The sequence below is a fragment of the Nansenia antarctica genome, assembly GCF_963989245.1.
Source record: "Nansenia antarctica genome assembly, chromosome: 4".
Taxonomy (NCBI): domain Eukaryota; kingdom Metazoa; phylum Chordata; class Actinopteri; order Argentiniformes; family Microstomatidae; genus Nansenia; species Nansenia antarctica.
The window spans coordinates 26,215,058-26,240,021 of NC_137689.1; the positions used below are offsets into that span (position 1 = coordinate 26,215,058).

Below are 24,964 nucleotides of genomic sequence, written 5' to 3' on the forward strand. Positions count from 1 at the left end.
ACTTACAGTGAAGCACTGACATGGAAGGTACTGTCCATTAAATGCAATTTAAATTAATGTATATATACTACATGCTACTAGGGGTGCAACAGTTCTCGGTTTTATATTGAACCGTACTGTTTGCCATGCATGGTCATCAGTTGGAAGTACATTTTAACTTCTACCCCTCATAGTGAGTGTAATGCATAAATCCAGGTTACAGTATTATGGAAACGGTGGACACAAGATTAATCACCCATACCACGTGAAGCATTTAAGTATATCATCCAGAATGGCCATAACATAAGAGTGATTCTCTTAAGCATAAAGCATTCAGCTGATGGCACACATCATTTGAAAGCCTCCCCAACAATTTTCTCTTGCGGCCAAAAATACACCGCAAGCGTTAACCTCAGCAGCGTGTGCGCGTTTCATTTCAGCGCCTATGTTAATGGGTTAGAGCAGCCGTACAGCGTGCGTGAGGCGCAGATCTCAAGCGTGCCTCACGCTGGCTGCCGCGGCACGCCTTCTAGAGATTAGGACTCTCGCCTATTTGTTCTGCGTGAGACACACAGAAACTCAATGTACAAAGACAGGGGTGGCAGTAGCAGCTCTGCAGTTAGAGCCACAGAAGACACGCAGCCAGTGTGGACGTCGCACACACGCTGCTGAGGTTGGCGCTTGCGGTGTATTTCTCGCTGTTAGGCCTAAACAGTGCAGCCTACTTTTCTTCCTCCTGGCTTCCATCAAACTATTCAACCCAACCACCATATAGGTCATCTCCTTTTGAAAAAGTATCTGTATTTAAAGTGACAGAATTGGTCCTCTACATGTGGCAGGATTGCTCCTCTGCATGTCCAATACAAAATTTCAGAGAAGGGAGGAAAGTATTACACTGTAGAGTTGAATGAGATTGGCAGGACAGAGGGCAGTGAGACAAGTAGACACACATTCGCTCTTGTTCACTACAATATCTTCTGTTTCCACAGGCGTGTATTGTATCCCAGAGTCCCAAATGTTTGCTTGAGTGTAATGTTTATCGCCTTATATAACCTTTATTATTTCTGACGATTACCGAGAGCTATAATACTGTATTATATATTGTACCCTTTATGGCACTTCCTCGTAGAACTGTTCCTCAAGGCACCTTTAACAGCACTGGGCTTAGCTGACAAAGATACATCATCAATATCTCTAACATCATTGATCCTACTATGTCAACATCAACAATAGTGTGTCTAATCGGTTTCAAGGCTGGCTCATTCAGGAAAACCTGTTAAACATCCTCTGAGCTAGTGAGCAAGGTCCACTAAGATAACAGTGACTGGCTGCCCTGACGTAGACTTGGTTTAGATTACTGAGAAGGGAGGTGTCAGTTTACTACCAGCAGCAGAGCTCTCTAGGCTGCTCTCAACCAGGAAGACTGGTGGCAGTACCAAACTACAACCTTTACGAGTGAGTTTTAAGAGGAACATGGGAAATATAAGGACACATGCCGTCGGCTTTCTTACATTTCTGTGCCTGGTAATTGCTCAGCCTGCTGGGGCAAACATGCTATTTTGGACGGCGACTGTTGAAACAAGTTACTGGAACATGAGTGAAAACCGACCAGTTACGCAGATGTGTGATTGTGGATTATATGGGCTCCACTCGCCTGTCACCTGGACCTCAGGTGAGGTTATTCTTCCGATGGTGGATCCCCTGGCCTGTGGTCCCCAGACTTGGTTTAACAGTTCAGAAAAGCCATGGATAGCCCTTATTCAAAGGGGGAACTGCACCTTTTATGACAAGATCATGGCTGCTGCTGAAAGTGGAGCTTCTGGTGTGGTCATTTACAACCTTCCTGGCACAGGCAATGATGTGACTCCCATGGGTCACCATGGTAACTATTTTTATTAAACATTGTTTTACTACTACACTACAATACACTATAGTATATACTGCTACACTACACTACTTTACGAAAACACTACACCGGCCAGCTGAGTGAAATTTTTGTTTTTATTTACATGGAATGCAAAGTTGAAGTCGCGTCGTGCGGGCACCAAATGTAATGGAACAGATTCTGCTTTTTATTATAGCAGAAGTAACACAATGTAATTTCTTATTTAGGAGTGGTTTTACCTTATTGTTATTCTTCACAAAATAAGCCTAATCACAACTAATGTGTGCATCCTGGATAGTGAAGTCACTAAGGATGAGTGGCAGAGTTGTTGTGGTTGTTGTTGTCATTCATTGAGTCAGGAATGTACTGCTTATGGGAGAGATGTTTTTTTCTCTGTTATGTACTTCAAACTCTGAATGGTAAACGGTATTCATTACTAGGGGTTCAAGTCCAAAGTGCTGAAACCATAAGTGAAACCATAAGAGTTGAAAGCACACCTGTGCAATAATCATGCTGTCTAATCAGCATCTTGATATGCCTCACCTGTTGGGTGGATGAATTATCTCGGCAAAGGAGAACTGCTGGCTAACAAAGATTTAAACAAATTTGTTTAAACATCAGGGCTCAAGTCTCACGCATTGGGCATGAGACAAGGTGTGGCGTGTGAGCGTGTGAACGGGTTGAAATGCGTGTGTTGACATTGAAGAGAAATAGGCCTTTTCTGTACATAGAAAAAGTCTTAGATCTTTGAAAAAATTGGAGCAAAAACAAAAGTGTTGCGTATGTATTTCTGTTCAGTCTATAGCCTATATATTTTTAAAAGTCCGGCCCCCACAGTGTGCTTAGAAGAATTCTGGCCCTTGGACAAATGTAATTGGTGACCCCTACTATAAAGCATCCAACACAAGTCTCCACCAGCTACTCCCAAGAGAACCAATCATGGTAGGGAACACCTTCCCCTGCAGATGAGAATATCATGCTTCTGTTTGGACTCTGTTGAACAGTGTGTTTGTTGTTTGATTAAATATGATCCTGACGCTCATAGTCTAAACGCCAGAGGATAATCGTGAGGGCGGTGAATGAATTGTAATAAACACGCAACAACTATTTGAACACAAATTGTATTCATGTTGACTTTTGTCAGTAAGTGCTGTACCTCTCTTCCTCGCACACACTGCTTAACAACGTACTGTCTTCGCTGTCAACAAGGGGTGTGTTTCTATGAGCACACTTGTTCGGTCTCCAACTCCGCTAGTTATTACAAAAACGAGATATCTCATAACATCCCCCAGGGTCATCTCTGCTTGGAGCTATTAATGTTTAGTTTTTTTGCCCAAATTGTATTGGACGGACAGCGGGATGATTTTAGGTCCACTTCCACTACTGTTAAACACTTTGCGAACACTTTGCTTAATGCCTCTATAAAAGCCAGTTTTATTCACCGATCAGGCCTGAGTAAGCACAGTTGATGCGAGGAAGTGACTGGAAATGCCACTGGTGCGCACTGAGTAAACCCTGCAGCTGGCTATTGTGAACCCTTTGCTTAATACCTCTATATCACAAATGTACATTTGACAAGTAAGTAAGCTAGCTAAGTAAGTAAGCTAGCTAGCTATACTACTGTGTGAAATTAGCATGCTAGCAGGTGTTTTCATATAAAATGGACATGCCAACATAAAAGCTACAGCTGACTAGTGAGCCTGCATCAACCTTAATGCTATTCAAGTGCAAGGAGATTACATTTGTCTTCCCAATTAAAGATCCACACATTCATCTGTGGTAATCGAGCATCGAAATATAACATTACATCATATCCTAACCCGGACACTTTTTGGGCCCGGACTCATTCTGGCATGACAGAGCTACTGTTTGTTTTTGTTGACAAAGCAGATTTGCATCATCTAATTCTTTGTCTGCACGACTGATGCCAATCTGTGTCCTAGTAGTCCATAGCCATAGGCTTCTTGGCCTGTAGACTTGAACACAAAAGCAGGACACGGATTGTAAGCATATGAGCAGAGATTGTATATGCCTTTTAAGGAGGCTTTGATATAGGCTGTCAAGCGTGTTTGTTGTTAAACTTTTGGGTGTTGAATTTCCTCATAGGCTATGCGAAAACAAACCATTCCTCTGCGTCGGGGCTTTTGTTGACATGGAACATAATGATGCGCGTCTCCTTTAAGGACGAGGTGGGAGGGTACTTTAACTCCATGACCTAATTGAAGAAGAGAATCTGTCCCAACTAGTTCACCTGTCAGCGACATCAACCTTATAAAGTTGATATAGTAGTAGGCTACAACTTTTTAATTAGTTTAGTCTCACGATCGAATATCCGTATCGGTTTCCAGACGCGGAGGTCCCCCGGCTGCGTCGTTAGCGGGACTATGGCAGCTCTGGTGAAGCGCTGTTTGTTCTCATGGCTGTTTGTTGTCTCAAGTGTTCAGGTATCGAGTTTACATTTTGCGCAAGCGACGTATATCTGCACCGCTTACGTGAATGTCTCGTTTGTTGATCCCGACAACAACGAAACTGTATGGAGGCAAGAGGAAATCGGATTGTATGGACAAGACTCGCCTAAAGTTCGGGTGAAGGGGATAGTTCATTTACCTGAGCCTCTTTATAGTTGCGAAAGCGACACTTTGTATGACGTGCCCAGCGAGTCAACGGGCTGGATCGCCTTGATTCAACGAGGCCATGGATGTACTTTTTCCGACAAGATCAACGTTGCGACCAGCAATGGGGCTGTTGCTGTCGTGATCTTTAACGATCTCGGTACAGAAAATAGATTCATCCAAATGTCTCACCCAGGTACTGTATTTGGAACTACAAATAACTCTCCGCTCCAGAGAGCAATGGGCCAACATAGCGTCTTGCTCAACATCATGTGTGTTTCAACCAATGAATGTAATGTTGGTTGCGTTTGTGCTTGAAGCTTCATGGTGGTCAAGATAATTTATTTGAATGTAACTATCCTGTGTGGAACACTGACTTGAATCAGTAGATTTCAGTTATTCAGATGGTAGCCTATGACTTTCATTAAAGTAAGACATATTTAATATCTTCTTAGGCCACTGCTCGAACAGTTTTTGATCTCCAGTAGTAGCCTACATACATCACAACCATTATATATTTCTAGTTATCTCCATATATTGGATATTAGTATCAGTTATCTCAAAGGTAGGCTGTGTTCTACTAGTCTTCCCCTCTTGCCTATTTAAATCAGACATTACATAATTATTTTGATGGTGATGATCAATAGCAATTACCTCAAACTAGCAGTAGCTACAGTATTTACCCATCAGTGAAATTGCTGAATTGAGCTTCGTGTTTAACTGCAACTCAACCTGTCATATGTTGCCCTTTAGAGAGCTGCAGAGTACACAATCATTTGGCTCCCGTTGCAAATGAATCATTTCTAGTTTGATTAAACACAAGGGAAGTGGTTGTGAATATATCAAGGGGAGTAGAAAGGGCATTGCACCCTGTAGAAGACAATGTGTCATGGAGTATTTCAATCGAGTAGTGTTTACTATTAGTGTACATGTGCTATACACCTTTTGCATTGCTATACCAGAAAACAGTATCACGATACAGCCTAATACTCCTTCTCCCATTGGATATATACATTGATTGATTGATTTAGTCATTTTGAGAGGGTCATTAAGGCCTAAGTTGTAAACAATTTAAGGCCTAACTTGTACACACATTTTGTGTGATTCAGTGTCTCTCCTCATGCTTTCCCCCCCTGCTGTTAACAGGAACAGGCGAGACGGTGGCCATCATGATCGGTCACATCCGGGGCATGGAGATAGTTCACCTGATCAAGCAAGGTGTTTCTGTCACCATGACCATCGAAGTGGGCCAGCAGCACGGCCCCTGGATGAGCCACTACTCTGTCTTCTTCGTGTCCATCTCCTTCTTCGTGGTCACAGCCGCGACAGTGGGCTACTTCATCTTCTACTCGGCCCGTCGCCTCAACAGCGTCCGCCTCCAAAATCGCAAACAGGTCAGCCTCCGCACTGTGGAACAAAGATGACAATTGTTTACCGTCTCTACTGTAAAGCAGTACTCGTCAAACCAGTTGTCGCACGCATTCCTGTAGCAGAATTCTTCTGCCGTTTTCAGTAGAGGGCCAACTTCCTTGAGGTTCAAGAACAAAGAGAGAGCTGCGGTGAGGGGGAAATCCAGTTCATGATAAGATATGGTTGTCATGACTCAATTTGGTTTGATTTCTGGTAAACCAAAACAACCACACAGTTTCGTCTCAAGACATTCTAGTAAGACTTGTTTGGCAGTGACACCAGTTCTTGTGTCTTTTGATCAGGAACTGAATGCTATGCCGTTCTGTGGTCAGTAGAACAATGACTTGGTAAACTCCAAATACGGTTTGTCCCATAGTAGAGCACAATGTCATGTACATAACCATACCTTCCATGTGTGTTCTCACAAATTAGCAACATTAAGGAACACTGAAGAAAGTGTTTTGGATGTGTGTCAAGTTCCGTGAGTTTTACACAGAGGTAGTCAGATGAAAACTAAACAAACCTTCCCCGTCGTAGTGTTGATGGTGACTACTCATCAAGGCGTAAGTGATTATTCTGAGATGCTATTCCGTGGTGTGGCATAAGCCCTATTTGCTTATTATCACAAGACCTGTTTTTGGTGAAATACGGTACGTAATATGCAGTGGAATTTTTACTTTACAAATTACGTACATGGCAGATTTCGCACAGTATTAAAATCACAGATGACCTTCGCAATTATTACAAATTACTAGAGGTCCCCAGGTATTACTAGTCCTCTGCGAATAGGGCTATCGACACAGCCAACCAAACATCATCCCTGATTCCCTGGTCAGCAAAGTGTTGATATTCAATCAATCAATCCATAATAGCCATAGTGGCTAAAAGCGGCTTCACCATGGGTCTTAAGGGCTCTGCACACAGCGTGCGATTTCTGTTGCGCGTCAACGTTCCATTTTGAAGTTTGAATGGAAGTCTATGAGAACATCGCATTTACCCACACACGGCCCCGATTTTAATCGCACGGCGAACATTCGATTCCATTCATTTTGAATGGGACAAAGCACACGGCGTGCGAGTTTTGTCGCACTGTCAAATGAATGGAATCGAATGTTCGCCGTGCGATTAAAATCGGGGCCGTGTGTGGGTAAATGCGATGTTCTCATAGACTTCCATTCAAACTTCAAAATGGAACGTTGACGCGCAACAGAAATCGCACGCTGTGTGCAGAGCCCTTCAGACTAGACCCCTGGAACAAAAGACCAGTAATAAATATAATAATAATAATAACTTTAATTTATATAGCGCCTTTCAAAAAAAAATACCAGAGGACCTAAGGGATCTAGTGGGTACATATCTTAAAACCATGTCAGACACAAAACCATTTGGTGCTTTGTAAACCAATAAAATAATCTTAAAATCAATTCTACAACTAACAGGTAGCCAGTGCATGTTGCATAGCTTTCCTATGTACCATATGCTGTTGCCCTTTGGGGTTTTAGGTTGTTACCGGTAGAAGTCCTGACTTGTGATGGAATTCTGTCAGATGGAGACAGATTGCACACTTTTGCCATGGTATTCTGTCTTTCAAACACGTTGTTAAAAAAGTTATCCCCTTTCTGTAAAAAATAAAAAAGTATATTTATTCCTTTTAAGAGTAAGAAACTTAACTATTAGCCTTTATGCTGGAATGATGTTTGCCACATGGGTTTAACCATGATAGTTTACAGTATGTTTTCACTGTTTATTACCACAATGGGGAAAACCTTGACTACAGGCAATCATCTGAGAAGTGCTCATGGGCATGCTCTGTTAACTTATTAACAATGAACCCAATGTTGTCCTCCTCTACTGAGCTCCATTATTACTGAAGTAGTGAAGCTTTGTGGTGTCAGTTAAAGGGCCTGGTCACGGGTGGCTGGTTCTTCAAGGCTTGCTGTAGAGAAGTGTCTGCGGCGTAGGAGGTAGAGTCGGCGTCTAATCATCGCAAGGTTGGCAGATCGGCGGTTCGAGCCCCGGCTGGCCACATGTCGTGACGTCTCCTTGGGCAAGACACTGAACCCCAAATTGCTCCCAACGAGCGGGCCGGCGCCTTGCATGGTAGCTTGGCCGCCATCGGTGTGTGAATGGGTGAATGTAAAAGCATCATTGTAAAGCGCTTTGGAATAAGGCGCTATATAAGTCAGTCCATTTAGAAGCATGGCATACAGACACAGAGAAGTGTTTTTTGAGTGGGCAGTGCAGCAGTGATAGCAGTAGAGTTGACTTCGCCCACTGAGTTAGGACCTTCTGCCCTGGGGCACAGGGTCCTGTTGTTCTAGCTGTAATCACATGCAAAACTCACTCTCTGCTCCCCCCTGTTCATTTGAATGACAGCCACTTTCTCCCACAAATCTGCATCAAAACAGCTTTCACCCTCAACTGCCCAACTGCCCCTTTCAGGGACATGAAGACCTCATTGTTCTCCTGGTCAGGCAGTCAACAACTGTAGTTGAGATGTCTGTAGCCAACAACTTATGCAATATGCAGTATAGTATTTGATATATATATATTAAACTCTTTCAGTATCTCTCAGAAAACACTATTCTGCAGAGAGTCCCTATAGCAAACGTTGTCTCCCTGTGTGCATCCTGAATCCTATTGTGTAATCTGTCTTCCTGTGTGCCTTTGTGCATAGTATTTTGTAATGTTGCCATGGGAGAGTTTCTGAGGAGCAGCATCAAATGTTGTATCTTCTATGTTCCAGTGTGAGAAGGATTTAATGTTGGGTGCATGTCCAAAACATGATTTTTATTTTTTTATTATTATCTTAACTTGTAGTTGTAGAATAGAGCTAGCACTGTCCCACAGGATCATGCTCAACCCCAAAGTCCCTAATGCAAATGTGCTGTTTTGACATCCTGTATACGGTGATGTAGTGTTTCCACACATGTTCTCAGAGGAGAGGCTTAATTACACACATGAGGGCTGCTCTACTGAACACAGTCTCTTCTCCCAGATCACCGATGTCTTCACAGGGAATAGGTCTTAAACTTTTCTCCGTATTTCTCCATGTTTAGAAACTGAATATCCTCAAGTCCTCTTCTCCGTCCTCCACCAGGATATTGTTGTGGATATAATTGATTCTTAATAGATTTAGTAGAACTTACAAAGAGCTTAGATCAATTGTCTCCAAAGAGGCCTTTTATTAAGCCAAGTTACATGAGCGCAGAGAGAAATGAGCAGACCAATAAGCAAGAAGCAATAGCCCAAAGCAAGAAGCAGCCGCCAACGATGGTTGCGACTCATATTTATAGAACTGTCCTTGGTCATGAGGTCACCATTCTTGGGAACCAATCATATTATACAAATCTGTGATTACACAAGTTATGGGCCCTGTCCATAGTCAGAATTATTCACTGCGCCACAGATCTTGGCCCATCCCTTAAAAGGAAATGGGCCTTCCTTGAGTGCTAGATTCGCCAAACTGTAGAGAGACTTACATTTCTCAGTATACCATGATATAAAACCTACAATATTCTCTTCCGACGCATTTTGAGTAGGATGTGAGAGGACGGAGGAGAGGACGCAAGGAATGGAGTTTCTGACAATCGAGACACGGCCACATTAAATGCGAGGGGGGGGGGGGGGGGGGGCGGTGGATGTGTCCAGTCAATTTGACCACTGATCCTATCCTATCTCAAACTGCCGATCTGCCAACTTTGCGATCGGTAGACGCCGGCTCTACCTCCTGCGCCACAGCTTTTACCAAAGGGAATTGAATGCACACCGCTCGTCTGTGAAAAGATGGCGTTGAAAATCTATTGGGCTGACTCCATGTACAGTTTTGTGTGTGCGGCCTGCTAACAACTTCCTCTCCCAGTGTTTACTTCCTCTGCCCCCGAAAATCATAAACACATTCTCTCTCCTCAAACAGAAACAGCTGAAAGCAGAGGCCAAGAAAGCCATTCGTCAGTTGCAGGTTCGGACGGTGAAACAAGGGGACGAGGTAAACTAAATGTTCACCTCATCATGTATGGATGTGTTAATAGTCATTGTACCACCACATAGGCCTTTTGTTTAGATTCGTGACATTAAAAATGTGCATGATGTCAGTGAATAAAATCCATAGCTTGGCACCAGACTGAGATTTGGTTCCCCCGGGCTACAACAACAACCAACCTCCTGAATTTTTAATAGAGCAAAAGAGATTGGTAGGAAGGGGAAACCAATGCTCTGTGGATCAAATCCAAAAACAACAAAGGAAAGTTGGAATCAGGATGGTTTCAAATAAGCAGAGTATTGCCAGCTACTGTTATCAATTTATTGCCCAGATTAAAAGGATTTGGTTGTTGTACTTCGGACCAGAGGCTTGACTACATGTATATACCAGGGTCTCAACAGTGTTTGTTTTTTGAAACAGGAGACCGGGCCTGATGCAGACACCTGTGCAGTGTGTATCGATGCTTACAAACCTGGGGACGTGTTGTCCATTCTCACCTGCAAGTGCGTCGTCCCCCCCCACACACACACAGCTTGTATAGTTCTAGTTTAATTTGATTTAGTAGTGTCTTAACACTCGTTTTTTTTTTTTTTTTTACTTTCCAGTCATTTCTTCCACAAAACCTGTATTGAGCCCTGGCTTCTGGAGCACAGGACCTGTCCCATGTGTAAATGTGACATCCTTAAAGCCCTGGGAGTAGAGGTACAGATACCTTGCGTAAATGCACTCAACAAATGCTTTTACCTGCCGTCACACACACACACACACACATTTGAAATGCTTTATTTATGTCCACATAAATACAAAGTGCATTAAGGACTTAAACACTATCAGTGCAATCAGTTAATTGGGAGACATTCATTTACGTTTGTGACTGTACAGCAACCATCGTACACATACGATATTAACACTGAGGATGTTTCAAATGTGGGTTAACAGATACAACAGCATTACTGTAAAACACTATCTACTCTAAGGGTACAAAAAGCAACGCCTTCTCCATATTGAGCGGCTACCGATAATAGCACATATGGAGCAGTACCTTGCTAACTGTTTAGCCTTTCTCTTGGAGATGTGGGCCATCTGAAGGCCCCTAACCACACACACACACACACACACACACACACACACACACTCTCTAACTACCTAACCCCCCCCACCCCCGTATCCCTCTGATCAGCAGCCTGACCTAGAGGAGCCTAGCCACCAGGTGCCCATCCCTCCAGACTTTGGGTCGTACCCCAGCCTCCCAGACGACTCCCACAGTGAGACGGCCTCCTCGGGGTACGCCTCCGTCCAGGGCACCGAGGAGCACAGCAGCCCGGCAGAGGAGACCCCCACGTACCAGAGTAAGACCTCTACTTCTGCTTTATAGGGCCGTAGGGTCACTATTCAAAACATGCATGTTGTCATGGCAGCGGTGGGCTACCCCCCCCCCCCCCAATGCTGAGGCAGATAGTCATCGTGAGGACGTCGGAAGGGCTGCCGAAATCCACCACTAAGTGGAGGCAAAGGTATCCATGTTTGGAATGTCGCATGATCTTGAGATTTCAAACTCAAGAAGAAGAATAGAGACAATAGATGGAACATTCAATGGCAAAGGTGCATATAGTTCACCAGGAGAGGAGCAGACACTACATTTTCTACTCTCTAAGGGTGTGTTCTCACTAGAACATTTGCTTAACTTGGAATCGGAGTTTAGGATAAAATTCGCTTTGCTCTGCGTCGTTTGGAGCTGTGAGAACGCGCCTTCGAAGTCGCTCCCGGAGCAAACAACCAACGCATGGTCCGCTTGAAAAGGGTGGTTTTGCTCCGATTAGAAACGACGCATCGAGGCTGTCCATAGGAAAACAACAGCGCATGCGTGTTGATCTGGATAAGAGCGGGACGAACGGGCAATTTTAAAATTTTCTGACCAATCAATTACCACATCTGTTGCTTCGATTGCATATGTTACGTTATGAGAACGCAAATCAGAGAAATAATTTATGCAACAATGTTGCGAACTCATCCACTTGCTCCGGCTCATGATTGGGACTTTCATGTGAGAACATGACCTAAAACTCACTCCCTTGCTTGAATGAATATTCGAGGACATGCTCAACTTAATTTCATCCCTGAACGTGTTGTATTATTGAGTCATACAGCGGTTACCAAACATTTATAAACCAGGCGCAGTGATTTTCCAAGGCACTCCTCCCCACAAAAACGAAAATAAATGTTTGCATAACACCTATTTATGAATGATATCAAGAATCAATGATATGATATTGACTACTACCAACTCATATAAAGGTTAGGCTTTGAAGAGGTCAGGATACCTATCGGAAAAGATGCTTGGCTAAAGTTGACATGTTGCCTCCCTTTGACTGCGTGGCCTTGTAACATCTTCTACAAATATGCTTTATATCTACGCTTATCTTGTAAGATAATATTCCACACAGCTCAAAGTAAATACTGCGTCAGACATTTATGGTAAAAAAGAAAGAAGGTTCTTCAACTGTTTTCAACCCCCCCCCCCCCCCCCCCCACACACACACACACACCATTCCCCCATGTTGTAGGCTAGAGCGCTGCCCATTCCAGACCCATTCCATAGAGGGAATTCTGGGGGTTTCTAGAATGTCCAGAGCATTATGGCTTCACATTCCTAGCGTTTGGCAGGTTTTCTCATAGCCCACTAAATGTTTTAATTGGTTCCATGTTTGAACCGTAAGTTGACTATGTACTAGTGATGTACCCTGGCTGGGCTGTATGACTGTAGCATGGAGCCCCCTGAACCCCCCAACTGGCCCTTTCTCCATGGTGTTGTTGAGTATTCCTTACATTTACATTTGACATTTTTGGCATTTAGCAGACGCCTTATTCCCAAGCGACTTACAATCGATACATTTGACTAAGCAAGTGAATCATCAATTCACCAGTTGTAGCAGGAAGAGTAATCCAGCTCAGGCCAGGGGCCATTGGCAGTTGTCGTGATAGAAGAAGAAAGAATTATTATTATTATTGTTATTGTTATTATTATTTTTATTTTTTTAAATAGACACTGGAGAAACAGTACAAGGGGGAAGTAGAGATCTTAGGAGACACAGTATAGGGGGAAGTAGGTGTCTCTGGAGATAAGGTAGTTAAGGTGTAGCCTGAAGAGATGGGTCTTCAGTCTCTGACAGAAGATGGGGAGTGACTCTGCAGTTCTGACAGCCGTGGGAAGCTCTTTCCACCAGCGGGGAGCCGGTTACAAACCACACAATAGAGGCGACATGTACAGTAGCTCTATTAATCTTAATATCTCTAAATCTTTCCTCATTGAAAGGTAAGGCTCTAACCATATTTAAACCTAAAACGCAGAAAGGTCCACAACTGTCCCTTTCTAATTGATTGTTTGATTGGATCTGTGTTATGCCATATTCATCTATGCCGATATAAATTAACGCTATTATTAGTCATACAGAAGACCTACCCCTATCGACTCTAGTGGATTTATCAATAATAATAATAATAATAATGCATTTTATTTGTATTGCACTTTTCATTCAAAAGAATCTCAGAGTGCTACAGAGAGAAAAAACAACAACAACTGTAAAAACACAAGTTAAAAACAAAGCAACCTAAAAACATAATAAGTTAAAAACAGTCAAAGGCCTTTTTGAATAAAAAAGGTTTTCAGGCCTGTCTTAAAAGAGTCCAGGCTCTGTACTTATCATCCATATTCTGTATGAGTCACCAACACGTTTTCCAGAGCAGTGTGGTAGGAGTGTTACTATCATTTTCAACTGCAAAAACTCACAAAGTACATAGGCTACTAGAAGGAACAAGCCACAATGTTATCCAATATAGTCTAAAGAATGACTTCTCCTTTTGAAACAGACAACATGTAGATGTCTGGAAAACACAGCAATTAGGCTACAAAGAATGGAAACACAGATATTGAATGAAATAAACAGAAATATTTGTACTTAAGTGTTTTGGTAATGCTTTGTAGCCTTTTATTTGCAGTTTCTAAAAAATCTAAATGAAAATTGTTATTATTTTATTATTATTATATTTTATATTATTTGATTATTAATTATTATTATAATGCAAGAATTAAACGGGGAACAATGTGGTGTATGATTTAGACTGAGAAATGGGCCCACCATTTGAAACTGGTTTTCACCACACCTAGTGATCAAGTTAAGTGTGACAAGAACCATCAAACCAACAGGTTGGTGTGACAGGAAGATGTAAATGCTTGCTAAACTGCTTCAGGCTGGGAGATGGATCACAGGGAAACACACTACAAGAGCTGATGGAGAACTCACTTCTTGGATCAGACCACACAGCTGGAGTATTAGACAAGTCATTGTTACTGTCCTTCCATTGACATCCTAACATAGACAAATGTATTTGTTGTAAGTTGCTTTGGATAATGGTGTCTGCTAAATGTCAAAAATGTAAATGTGAAACATTGTCTTACAGTGGCCTATTCTAAATTATAATATATTCTGTTATAATCTGTTAAAAAGCCGGGCAGAATTTAGTTTATTGCAAACACGTCTTTATGCAATACATTTGATTAGTTATTTAACATGTGTGGAGGGGGAGGCTGTGGTCCGGGTGTAAAGATTTTATTAAGCTCGCATCCGACGGGAGTCACTTATAAGGGGTTGGGTCTCACTAAAACTGTTGTGAATAAATACAGACCAAAACAATCAGTTGAGTGGCCGGGCCCGTCATTGAGGTATTGCGCCATGGCCATTAGATTAGATTAGATTCAACCTTTTGTCATTGTACAGAGTACAACAAAATGTATGTTTTCTTTGCTCTCGGCACAGGGTCAGGAGCAGTTAGGGGTCAAGTGCCTTGCTCAAGGGCACATCGTGGGCACCTTAGATATGATACCAGCAGCCCTCCAGTCCCAGCTCACATCTGGCTCAGGACCCTGACCCCCCCATACCTTTCCCTACTCTCCCACTCCACAAAGTAATAATAATAATAATAATAATACATTAGACTTGTATAGCGCTTTTCTAGACAAACCAAAGACGCTCTACAAACTTATCTGTGTAGTTCTGAGTTTCAAGTACACGCTGACCATATGGCGTTAGTATCTTGCATTGTGTTCATGCACTCATTCTTACAATATCAGTGAATACTAAAAAGGCTAAATGTTTTGGATGAATGCTAATGAACGTTCCAAGCTGCTGCAAGTGCTGTGGCTGGCTGCTGTTGAATTGCATTGAACCTTTATTTCTACAGGGGACACACATTGAGACCAAGGCCTCATTTGCAGGTGCACCCTGTCCAAAATACAAAACACAATCTCAAAACAACACATTAAATATAAAGTACAAAATCAATACATCCTATAAAACCATAACTTTATGTTATATATACATAAACATGTCAATGCCCAGGGGGCACCAGAACAACCAACTGTCATGTCTTGTGTAGGTCGCTTCTGCAGTGAGCTGCACCACAACTAAAAAGCGGATTCACCCGATTAAGAAAACCCGAGGAACCTCAAGAGTTAACTGACTCTGAGAACAAATGTATGTTCTGATATTTTAATAACAAGGTTAGGTAAGCCTGGAGTTTCTACAGTAGTGCTTTGTAAACACAGGGAGTAATGAGGAGACTGTGACAAGGTCCACCTGTCCTTCTGATAAGGTACAGCAGGTCAAAGTGGAGAGTCAAGGCCACGGGCTGCTGCTGTTTTTAGTTTTTTTCCCTCAGGTCATTCACCTGGTCAAAACCACCACCAGGAGGCAGAGTTGAGCATGGTGGATATGTTTACAGTGTGTTGACAAACATTGCCGCTTGATTTTAATGATTTGAAGAGGAGCTCTTTGTTTGTTGTTTCCATTTGGATGTTTCTCAGTTGATTCCACACATTCTACTGCATATGGACACTCAAAAAGACTCATGAACAGATATGTTAGCCAGTTCCAATGATTCCTTCAAGCCTTTAGCTAGTTACTAGGGTCTTTTTTTATTTACCTCTTTGAGCATTCAGCGTTGTGTCTATGGAGTCATCTTGGCTGGGCGCCCACTTCTAGGGAGAGTACTAAATCGTCTCCATTTATAGACAATGTGTCTAACTGTGGGCTGGTGAATATCTAAACTCTTTGAGATTGCTTTGTAACCCTTTCCAGCTTCATGCAAATCAACAATGCTTGATCGTAGGTCTTCTGTGATCTTTTTTTTGCGAGGCATGGTTCACATCAGCCGATGCTCCTTGTGAATAGCAAACTCAAAATGTTTGAGTGTTTTTTTTATCACGTCAAAGTATCTCTAACCCCCCACCTCCAATCTCGTTTCATTGATTGGACTCCAGGTTTGCTAACTCCTTAGGCTAAGTCTTTAGCGTAGGGGTTCACATACTTTTTCCAACCTACACTTTGAATGTTTGAATGGTGTAGTAGGCCTATTCAATGGGGTCAAGAACAATACAATAATGTGTGTGTTATTAGTAAAAGAGATTGTGTTTGTTCATTATTGTAACTTAGATGAAGATCAGACCATATCTTAAGACAAATGTATACATAAATGCAGGTAATTCCAAAGGGTTCACTTACTTTTTCCGCCCTTGTCCTGTACATGTCACACTGTACATATCATTGATATTCATAAAATATATTGACTTTTTACATTCATATTCATTGCACGTATACTGACTTAATTTTCTTATTCTCACTGACTGTATAATACCATAGAATATCCTGTCCCACCATGCAATGTCCATACATTCATGGCTTTTGCACTATGCATTATCTGGTTGGATGCTGAACTGCATGTCGTTGTCTTAGTACTTGTACTCTGCCATGACAAAGTTCAATCTAATCTAATCTAAAAAAAAATGAGTTTGGATAATAAATACAAACGGATATATCTGTTTTAGCAAAACAACCCCATACATATTTGTTATAGTTTAATCAGGAATCATGTTTAATCAGATCTATAATTACTAAACAATACTTGCATTCTATGAAATGTATTCTCATAAATAATAAGGTGAACAGTAGGTCAAATTATATTTAAACTGATTCTGTTTTCGATGCCTCAGTAGGGCAGATATGAGTGCATTTAAAATGCAATCACATGTTCGTTGTGCTAAACTGTTGCACAGAATTTCACTGGGTGAAATATTTCTTTCACGCCTTTCTGTCGGGTTTTGCCGTCATTGAGGTCATGCAGTCAGTATGGATTAGTTTGGGGTGGTTCACTGACCATTTATAGGCAACTATGGAGGTTAAAAGGGTGGGACAAGACGCTCATTCACATGCGTTGTCATGTTCAAGAAACTAGTTTGAGATGATGTGAGCTTTGTGACATGGTGCTTTATCCTGCTGGAAGTAGCCATTAGAAGACGGGTACACTGTGGTCATAAAGGGATGGACATGCTCAGCAACAACACTCAGGAAGGCTGTGGCATTTAAACGATGCTCAATTGGTACTAAGGGGCCCAAAGTGTCTGGTCTGACTGGTGACCGACTGGCGAGAACTGTCACTCACTGGATATGTTCTCTTTTTCTGACTATCCTCTGTAAACCTTAGAGATGGTTGTGCGGGAAATCCCAGTAGATCAGCACTCTCTGAAATACTCAAACCTGGCACCAACAACCATGCCACGTTCAAAGTCACTTAAATCACCTTTCTTCCGCATTCTGATGCTTGGTTTGAATTTCAGCAGATCGTCTTGACAATGACTACATACCTAAATGCATTGAATCCACGTGACTGGCTGATTCGATATTTGTGACCGGCCACTTCATTAGGTACACTTTTTCAACTGCTTGTTAACGCAAAATATATATATGGAATATATATTTGAGCTTATCTATGTATATTTCGGTATTCATACGCAATTTGTTTGTTCTTTGTTGGTATTTATAGTGGAAAGTATAGCCCCATATTATACATTTCATTTATATGCATTTTACATTAGATTTTAATGTGTCTTTAGTTATTCAGATTGAGATATTTAAATGGAAAACGTACATTTACAGATGCCTTCTCCTGAGCTGAAGTCCTTGATGTCTTCATGACATCATCGTAAGGTTGTAAATCATCATTGGAGGTAGTAAATCCATTCTCAATAGCCAACAGGGCGAAGGCGTTCAGTTGTTTTACCTTACGTACCTCACTGTTGATCTCAGGTACGTTTTCACACGTTTCAACAAAGAAAACCACCTTTCTCCTGAACAATATGCAATCGGTAATGTCGGATACCTACGAAGGCAAATGTTCACGTTAGGGAAGGCATCCGACGGTCAGGCCGAGGTCTCTGAGTGTGTTATACATGTCCATGACTGACTGTTCATTTTTCAGCATGATGAATTGGCAAACACTCTGCTGTAAAGTCCTCCAAGATCATGTGGGTATATTTCCTTTAGGTTGTCTGTCGCTGCACGCATTTCTCCAATGTCCATTGATTTGACTTGGGATTTTAAATATATATGTTTAACATTATTTAGGCAGTTGATGTTCTTTACCCCTCTCTGTCTAGGCCCCCTAGTGGTGAGGAGGCCCTAGGCATGTGCCTAGAATGCCTATGCCTAGATCCAGGCTTGTATTCAGGTCAGTGTTCCATTGGTGTAGATCTGTTGTACCGCACCTAAAACCTGTCGGTCCTGAAAGTCATTCCTGGATGCTGATTTGGTGGCTTCCACACTAATGCTTCAAACCAAAACAAGCTGAGGGAAATACTGATGCAGTTATATGTTTGGTGGTTTACTATACACAATGTTTTTGTATATGATAGAACTTGTAAACAAATTCCAATCTGGGTTTGTGTATAAATAAAAATATATTATTGACATGCAGAATATAAATCACTGTCTTTGAAGAAAACATACGACTCTAACGGCCTATTTCACAGACAAGGCTTAAGCCTAATCCTAGACTAAAAAGCATCTTCAATGGAGATTTTACATTGAAAGTGTGATTTTAGTCCAGGGCTAAACTTATGCCTTGTCTGTGAAACCGTCCCCAAGACTGAATTTTGCTGTTTGAGAGAAGCTTTGAATCCTAAGAAACCTGCCCAGTGGTGAACATGTTGTTTGAAGTACAGTAGACCGACATACAGTACTACAGCACATGTTAAAAACAAATGTGTGCTGGAAAATCTTGTATTTTGCTGCTTTTGACAAGCCATAACTTCTCACTTAAAACATCATTTTTGGTCATTTCATATTTAAAGGTACAATATGTCGCTTTTTCCCCTTGAAATGTCACTAAATAACACTTAACTGTGCGTTGACAGTCTGTGTCAGTGTGTGCACCTGCCAAAACCCCAAACTGCACTTCTGCCTGAAGCTAGATTTTCAGAGCAATCATTTGTCAGTGCTGGGGGCCAACCTTTTTGTTTATTCTGATGATTTTTCAGAGTAAATGTCCTGTTTCACGACCTTGTCAACCTTGGTTGTAACTTGGTTACAGGTGGGTTTAGCGTTTAGCAGCGTATGCAACCGTGTGTACCTTCGCCCTTGGTGACAGACGGCTTCACAAGGCGGAGCTGGCAGGTCGTTTAGGGAGATAATGGGGCTTGGTAATGGCCTAGTGGAGTATCGGTGACAGGGTTGTCTGTCACAGTGAATGCCCACCTGTTGGTAAAGCACTTGTTTCATGTGTGTGTGTGTGCTGTCTGGTTCACGTTTCTGCAATACTTCTGCGTAAAATCGACGGCGTAGCCTACGCCGTAGCTTGCGTAGGCCCACAGCCTACGCCATAGGCTACGGCGTAGGTTGACGCGCACCTCTCCAAAAATGTAACTACGCGGCAGTGCCTACGCAACCGTAAGCACTGTGATTGGTCCGCTTGGTAGCACATGACTCCGACTCTCTCGTAGGCCAAAATGCGGAAGCCATGACAGAAATGTCATTTACTTTTTCTGTAATTACTTAATAATAAAGATTCGAAAAATTATGATAACCATCGTATTATCTTAGTTTAATGTAATTTCAATGCATCATAGAACTTTTATTTACAACAAGCATAAAAAAAAAAGCGCTATTATGCCGCTTTGAGTACACCGTTCCAACGGAGCGCCCTATGGAAGCGTCAGGCACAGCCTTCCTATAAGGAGCGCGATTCATATTTACGAGATGTACAATCCTGTTTATTTAGAAATAAATGATTAGTTACAGGGAGCCCCATGGCTGTTCGTTGGGTTTAAATTATATTTATGATAGACATATTTAATGTAAAGTTATCTATAAGAACTATGATTGGTCCGCTTAGTTGCGTCACATTCCGAGTATCTCGTAGGAATGCGGAAGCCATGACAGAAATGTCATTTACCCTTTCTGTAATTACTTATTAATAAAGATTTTATTTTGTATGATAACCATCGTATTATCTTAGTTTAATGTCATTTCAATGCATTATGGACATTTTCTTTACAACAAGCATAACAAGAAAAATCGTGATTATGCCACTATGAGTACACCGTTCCAACGGAGCGGATCAACGTGACGCAGAAGTATAAATTGGGAGAGCCCTTGCGTAGGCTACGGTGTAGCCGCGCGTAAATTCGACGCAGAAGGGCTTAAATAACAACTACATTTCAACCACATAGTTATATGATAAATAAATAAATAGATAAATTATACAATTATTCATTTTTACTTTTAGAAGTAGTTTGCATTGAGCAAGAGGAGACTCTGTTCTGAATTATCATTGCAATTCCCATTGCAGTGAAAGAGTGTGCAATCCTGAATATGGTGCCTTTAGGGCCTGTTGAAAATTCTACCAGTTTAAACACACGCTCACAGCTGACAGCTCTTTCACATAATAAACATAGACTACTTCAGCTCAATCTGGCTGCCTCTTTTGCAGGTATGTGGGAAGATCCTGGCTTTCACATTTGCTTGATAATATGCTTGGTACTAACTGCAACTCCTGTACAAGGCATCCCTGTCTGAAATGTAGGCCTAGTGGCTAGATATTGTTACTCATTTCTTCAGATGTTTTTTTTTACTTGGCTTATTTGGTTACTTGATTTGAGGTCTACTCGTATAACCATTATCACTACTAACAGGTGCTGCAGCATGTCCTTTCAATCTTTCTTTTTTTCTGTTTAACTTTCCTATTTCCATTGACCTCCGTATGAGTAATTACTTGTGCGGTTAGGCAGTTAATGCAAGCTAAAAGCTTGTTTCTTTACTGTAAAATAAAACTAAATGAAAACTGATGATGACAGTGTCTGTGACTATCGCTGTAGCTCAAAGTGGCCATCTAATAAGTAATGGGTCTGGAGAAATGTAACCACTCTCTATTTCAGAGACGGATGCGCCGACCATCCATGAGATCAAAATGATAGTTTTAACTTTTTTTTTTTTAAGCCATGTAGTGTTTGTTTAGAACTGCACTTTTTCCCCAACAATGGACTAAAACAACTTTCGAAGCTCATGGTGCATTTATATAAGTTATATTCTTCAATAATCAATGGCTATATATCATTTATTTTCAAAGTCCAAAAATGTATGATTGATAAGTATGGTTGTTTTGCAGCTCCTCATCAGCCTGACCCTGCGTCAATTCAGTTGGAGATCCAGCCCCATTACGACAACCTGGCCTTCGAAGGCGACTCCCGAAACCAACAGGACCCCCGGACATGAAGAGCACGCTGACCCGTGCACCAGAGCTTAGCTAATGGGACTTGCGCCACAATCAATTACATTCAAAGATGTCTCCTGTGGTTTGGAAGCAAATGAAACCAGAACTGTGGGTATGAGATTATTCATAGGAAACCAGAGCTTGACCTATGCATGTCATTTTAACATGGCAATTCTTTTTTTCAATGCAATACCACTATCTGAGTTGTCTCTCAGTATAGTCCAGTTGCATATTGATTGAATTAATTGTACTTTTAATGATTTATTTGAAGTTATTGACTGTTTGATTTAGTCTTTACCAAGTTCAAACCCAGAACCACTTCCTATTGGTCTGTTTGGTGGGATTTTACAGGTGAGACCTTGTGACAAAACGCCAGTCCATAAGGTCCATAAGGTGATATGAAAATTATTCTTCAAAGAGCTTTTTGATTATGACTTTATGCATCAGATTGACTTATGTCACAGATTCAGTACAATGCCTTTTATTGATTTGATTTTATGATATTACAAAGGCGATGTTTGTACTGTTTGTGGCACTTCTATCCAAGGGTCACTTTGACTAATTCTGGTTTGTCTCTTTTATTTGAAATAAAGTATAGGATTTTAATGCATCTCCGGCAGACCTAGATTTTCTTGGCCTTGTAGTGGAGAGCATCAGTGAGTGTAGAGCACATTCCAAGGTTGGTAGATTGGACCGGTCTTGCCTGGTGCTAATCGATTGTAAATTGTATTTATCACTGGGTGGTATTTTCCAAGAAGAGGTATAGTGCCTTGTGTACGTAATGGGACAGTGAAGCTTTTCTTCTTTTGGCTCTACACTCTAAAAGAGAAACTGCTGAGAGCAAGCAGCATTCTGTACACAGGTACTTACACAGGGCACTATGACATAACAAGAGGGAGTAGCTCCATGTACGCTATGCTTGTGACATTACTATCTAGCGCTTCCCGTTCTGTTTGTCACTTTTTGTTTGTTGGTATGTCAGTCAGTCTTTCAGGGTGTGGGAGGGAGAGGATCATGCAATGTTGATTTTCTAACGTGTTTGATTCACAACCTGTGTTTTTTTCGGGGGGTGTGTGCCTTAAATGATTCATCCAGTGCAAGATCTATTGAATAGGGATTTTATTCCATCCCAACCTACTCTGGGTAATGTTATGATTTCACTGAATATTTTCAGCTAGATTCTGCATGCACTTTACATTAATGAATTTATTACTGTCAAGACATGTATCATTATTATTATTATTATTTTTAAATAAAACTGGTCTTATCTTTGTACGGCCTTTCCAGAATAAAGATCTATTAACTATTTAGCTTAAATAAGGGACAAAAGGTATTCTTATTTGTTTTACTTTCTGTGGGGAATTTGATAACTTGTGTATGGTGATAAAAAGCATATTGTAAATATAAAAGTTTCTTTTATCAAATGTATTGTTGTTTTGACTTCATTTTAGAGCTTGTGAAAGGGATGAGATGTCCTGACCTATAGACTATTCCCTAATTATGAATAATGCAATTAATTGGCAACAGGTGAGGTGACTAACATTGATTATCTTGTTCCAACGGCACCTGTCAAGAGGTGGGATATACAGTCATGTGAAAGAAATAGGACGCCCCATAAAAACCCTTGTCTTTTTCCAACACATTTGAACCTTTGGATATTTGGTCTTCATTTTAACAATATTGAGAGATGGGGGTAATATAACTAAACAAATAAAACTGAAGCAATGATTTGTAAAATGTAATTAATATAATTGTTATTTTCTTTTGAGTAAAAGGTTAGGACACAGAACACATTTACTACTTAAAATGGCTAAAATTAGAATCAACTGCACCACCTGTTTATTTAAACCTGAGGCATTTATTTTTCGTTTGCTCTTGATTGTTGAAGAGAGTGGTATCACCATGGCGAGATCAAAAGAACTCTCTAAAGCCTTCAGAAAGAAGGCTGTAGATGTGTATGAGTCTTGAAAGGGATTTTAAAAGATCTCCGAACAATTAGGAATCAGTCTTTCCACGATCCGGAAGTGGAGAACACTTAAGTGAGCTCATTCTGCTTCTACCATCCATTTTTGTTTTTAAAACTACAATCCCGGAAGCCCTTGCGTCATTGATTTTGGCAAGGTTTCTGTCGACGTGTGAAAGGATAGCTATGTTTCGTGAGCACCAATAATCAACATCTTCTAACATGAAGATTTCCGGTTAGTTTTTTCGCCGTTTTCTCGACTTCAAAATAAAAGCGCGAGGTAGGAGATGAATGGAAAGTGATGGGATCACAATATTGTATTTTATTTGTTCAGAAATTAAGACAAATTACCGAACAGAACGTATATACAATTTCGAAATAGTGATTTAGATCTGTATCATTTCCATATTGGTGCAATTACATGTAATTTTACATGTCTATTACACTCCATCTGTGCATGGATCAAGGACTTCCTGTCTGACCGCCCCCAGAGGGTGCGGGTGGGCTCCCACACCTCCACAGCCCTCAGACTCAGCACTGGGTCCCCCCAGGGCTGCGTGCTAAGCCCCATCCTCTACAACCTCTACACCTACGACTTCACCCCCGTCCACCCCAGCAACTCCATCATAAAGTTTGCAGACGACACCACCGTGGTGGGCTGCATCTCGGGGGGGGGACGAGGCGGCGTACAGGGATGAGGTGGAGCAGCTGGGCAAGCTGTGCAAGGTTAACAACCTGCTGCTGAACCAGTCAAAGACCCAGGAAATCATCGTGGACTTCAGGAGGAAAAAATCGGAGGTCCAGCCCCTGCTCGTCGATGGAGGGAGCGTGGAGAGAGTCTCAACCCTCCGATTCCTGGGGGTGCACATACAGGATGACCTGTCCTGGAAGACCAACACAGCAGCCATCATCAAGAAAGCACAACAGCGGCTCTACTTCCTGAGAGTCCTCAGGAAATACCACATCAAACAGGAGCTGCTTGTGACCTTCTACCGCTGCACAGTGGAGAGCATCCTCACCTACTGCATCTGCGTGTGGTTCTCCAGCTGCAGAGAGGAAAGCGCTACAGAGAGTCGTGAGATCGGCCCAGAAGATCATTGGCGCCCCCCTCCCCTCTCTGGAAGAGCTGTACAACACACGCTGCCTCAGGAAGGCCTCCAAGATCTCCAGAGACCCATCCTACCCTGGGAACGAACACTTTGTTCGGCTGCCCTCGGGCAGGCGGTTCAGGACCATGTCCGCAAGGACAAATAGACTGAAGCTCAGCTTCTACCCTAGGGCCATTCAGGCCCTGAACACAGCAAAGGCCGACAATCTAGACAATTTGATGGCAGCTACTAGATTGTAATCAAGTGCAATACTGAAACACAACTGTGAACATTTCAAACCTGCAAACTGCGACACATTAAATGAATGTGCAATAACACTATGTGCAATATGACAACCCTCGTGCACATAAGGTTCAGAGATAGGAAATGTTAGGATATTTATAGTATAGCATAGAGTACAGCACAGTGTTTTATTTGTATAGTATA

The 24,964-nt window shown here is 41.7% G+C and overlaps 1 protein-coding gene across 4 annotated transcripts; it reads left to right on the plus strand.

Moving 5' to 3' along the window:
- Nucleotides 1–1,382: 1,382 nt before the first annotated feature.
- Nucleotides 1,383–22,884, plus strand: rnf128a (ring finger protein 128a). Of its 4 annotated transcripts, XM_080528421.1 has the most exons (8): nucleotides 4,106–4,672; nucleotides 5,623–5,870; nucleotides 9,803–9,874; nucleotides 10,289–10,371; nucleotides 10,474–10,570; nucleotides 11,049–11,217; nucleotides 18,357–18,427; nucleotides 21,362–21,499. In XM_080528421.1, exons 1-7 carry the CDS (start codon nucleotides 4,249–4,251, stop codon nucleotides 18,380–18,382), a joined length of 1,119 nt encoding a protein of 372 aa, XP_080384547.1. In that variant the 5' UTR covers nucleotides 4,106–4,248; the 3' UTR covers nucleotides 18,383–18,427; nucleotides 21,362–21,499. The 4 variants fall into 4 exon arrangements, with proteins under 4 accessions (XP_080384546.1, XP_080384547.1, XP_080384544.1 ...); XM_080528420.1 differs by lacking the exons at nucleotides 4,106–4,672; nucleotides 18,357–18,427 and adding an exon at nucleotides 1,383–1,861 and having other exon boundaries at nucleotides 21,362–22,884; XM_080528418.1 differs by lacking the exon at nucleotides 18,357–18,427 and having other exon boundaries at nucleotides 21,362–22,884.
- Nucleotides 22,885–24,964: the final 2,080 nt, after the last annotated feature.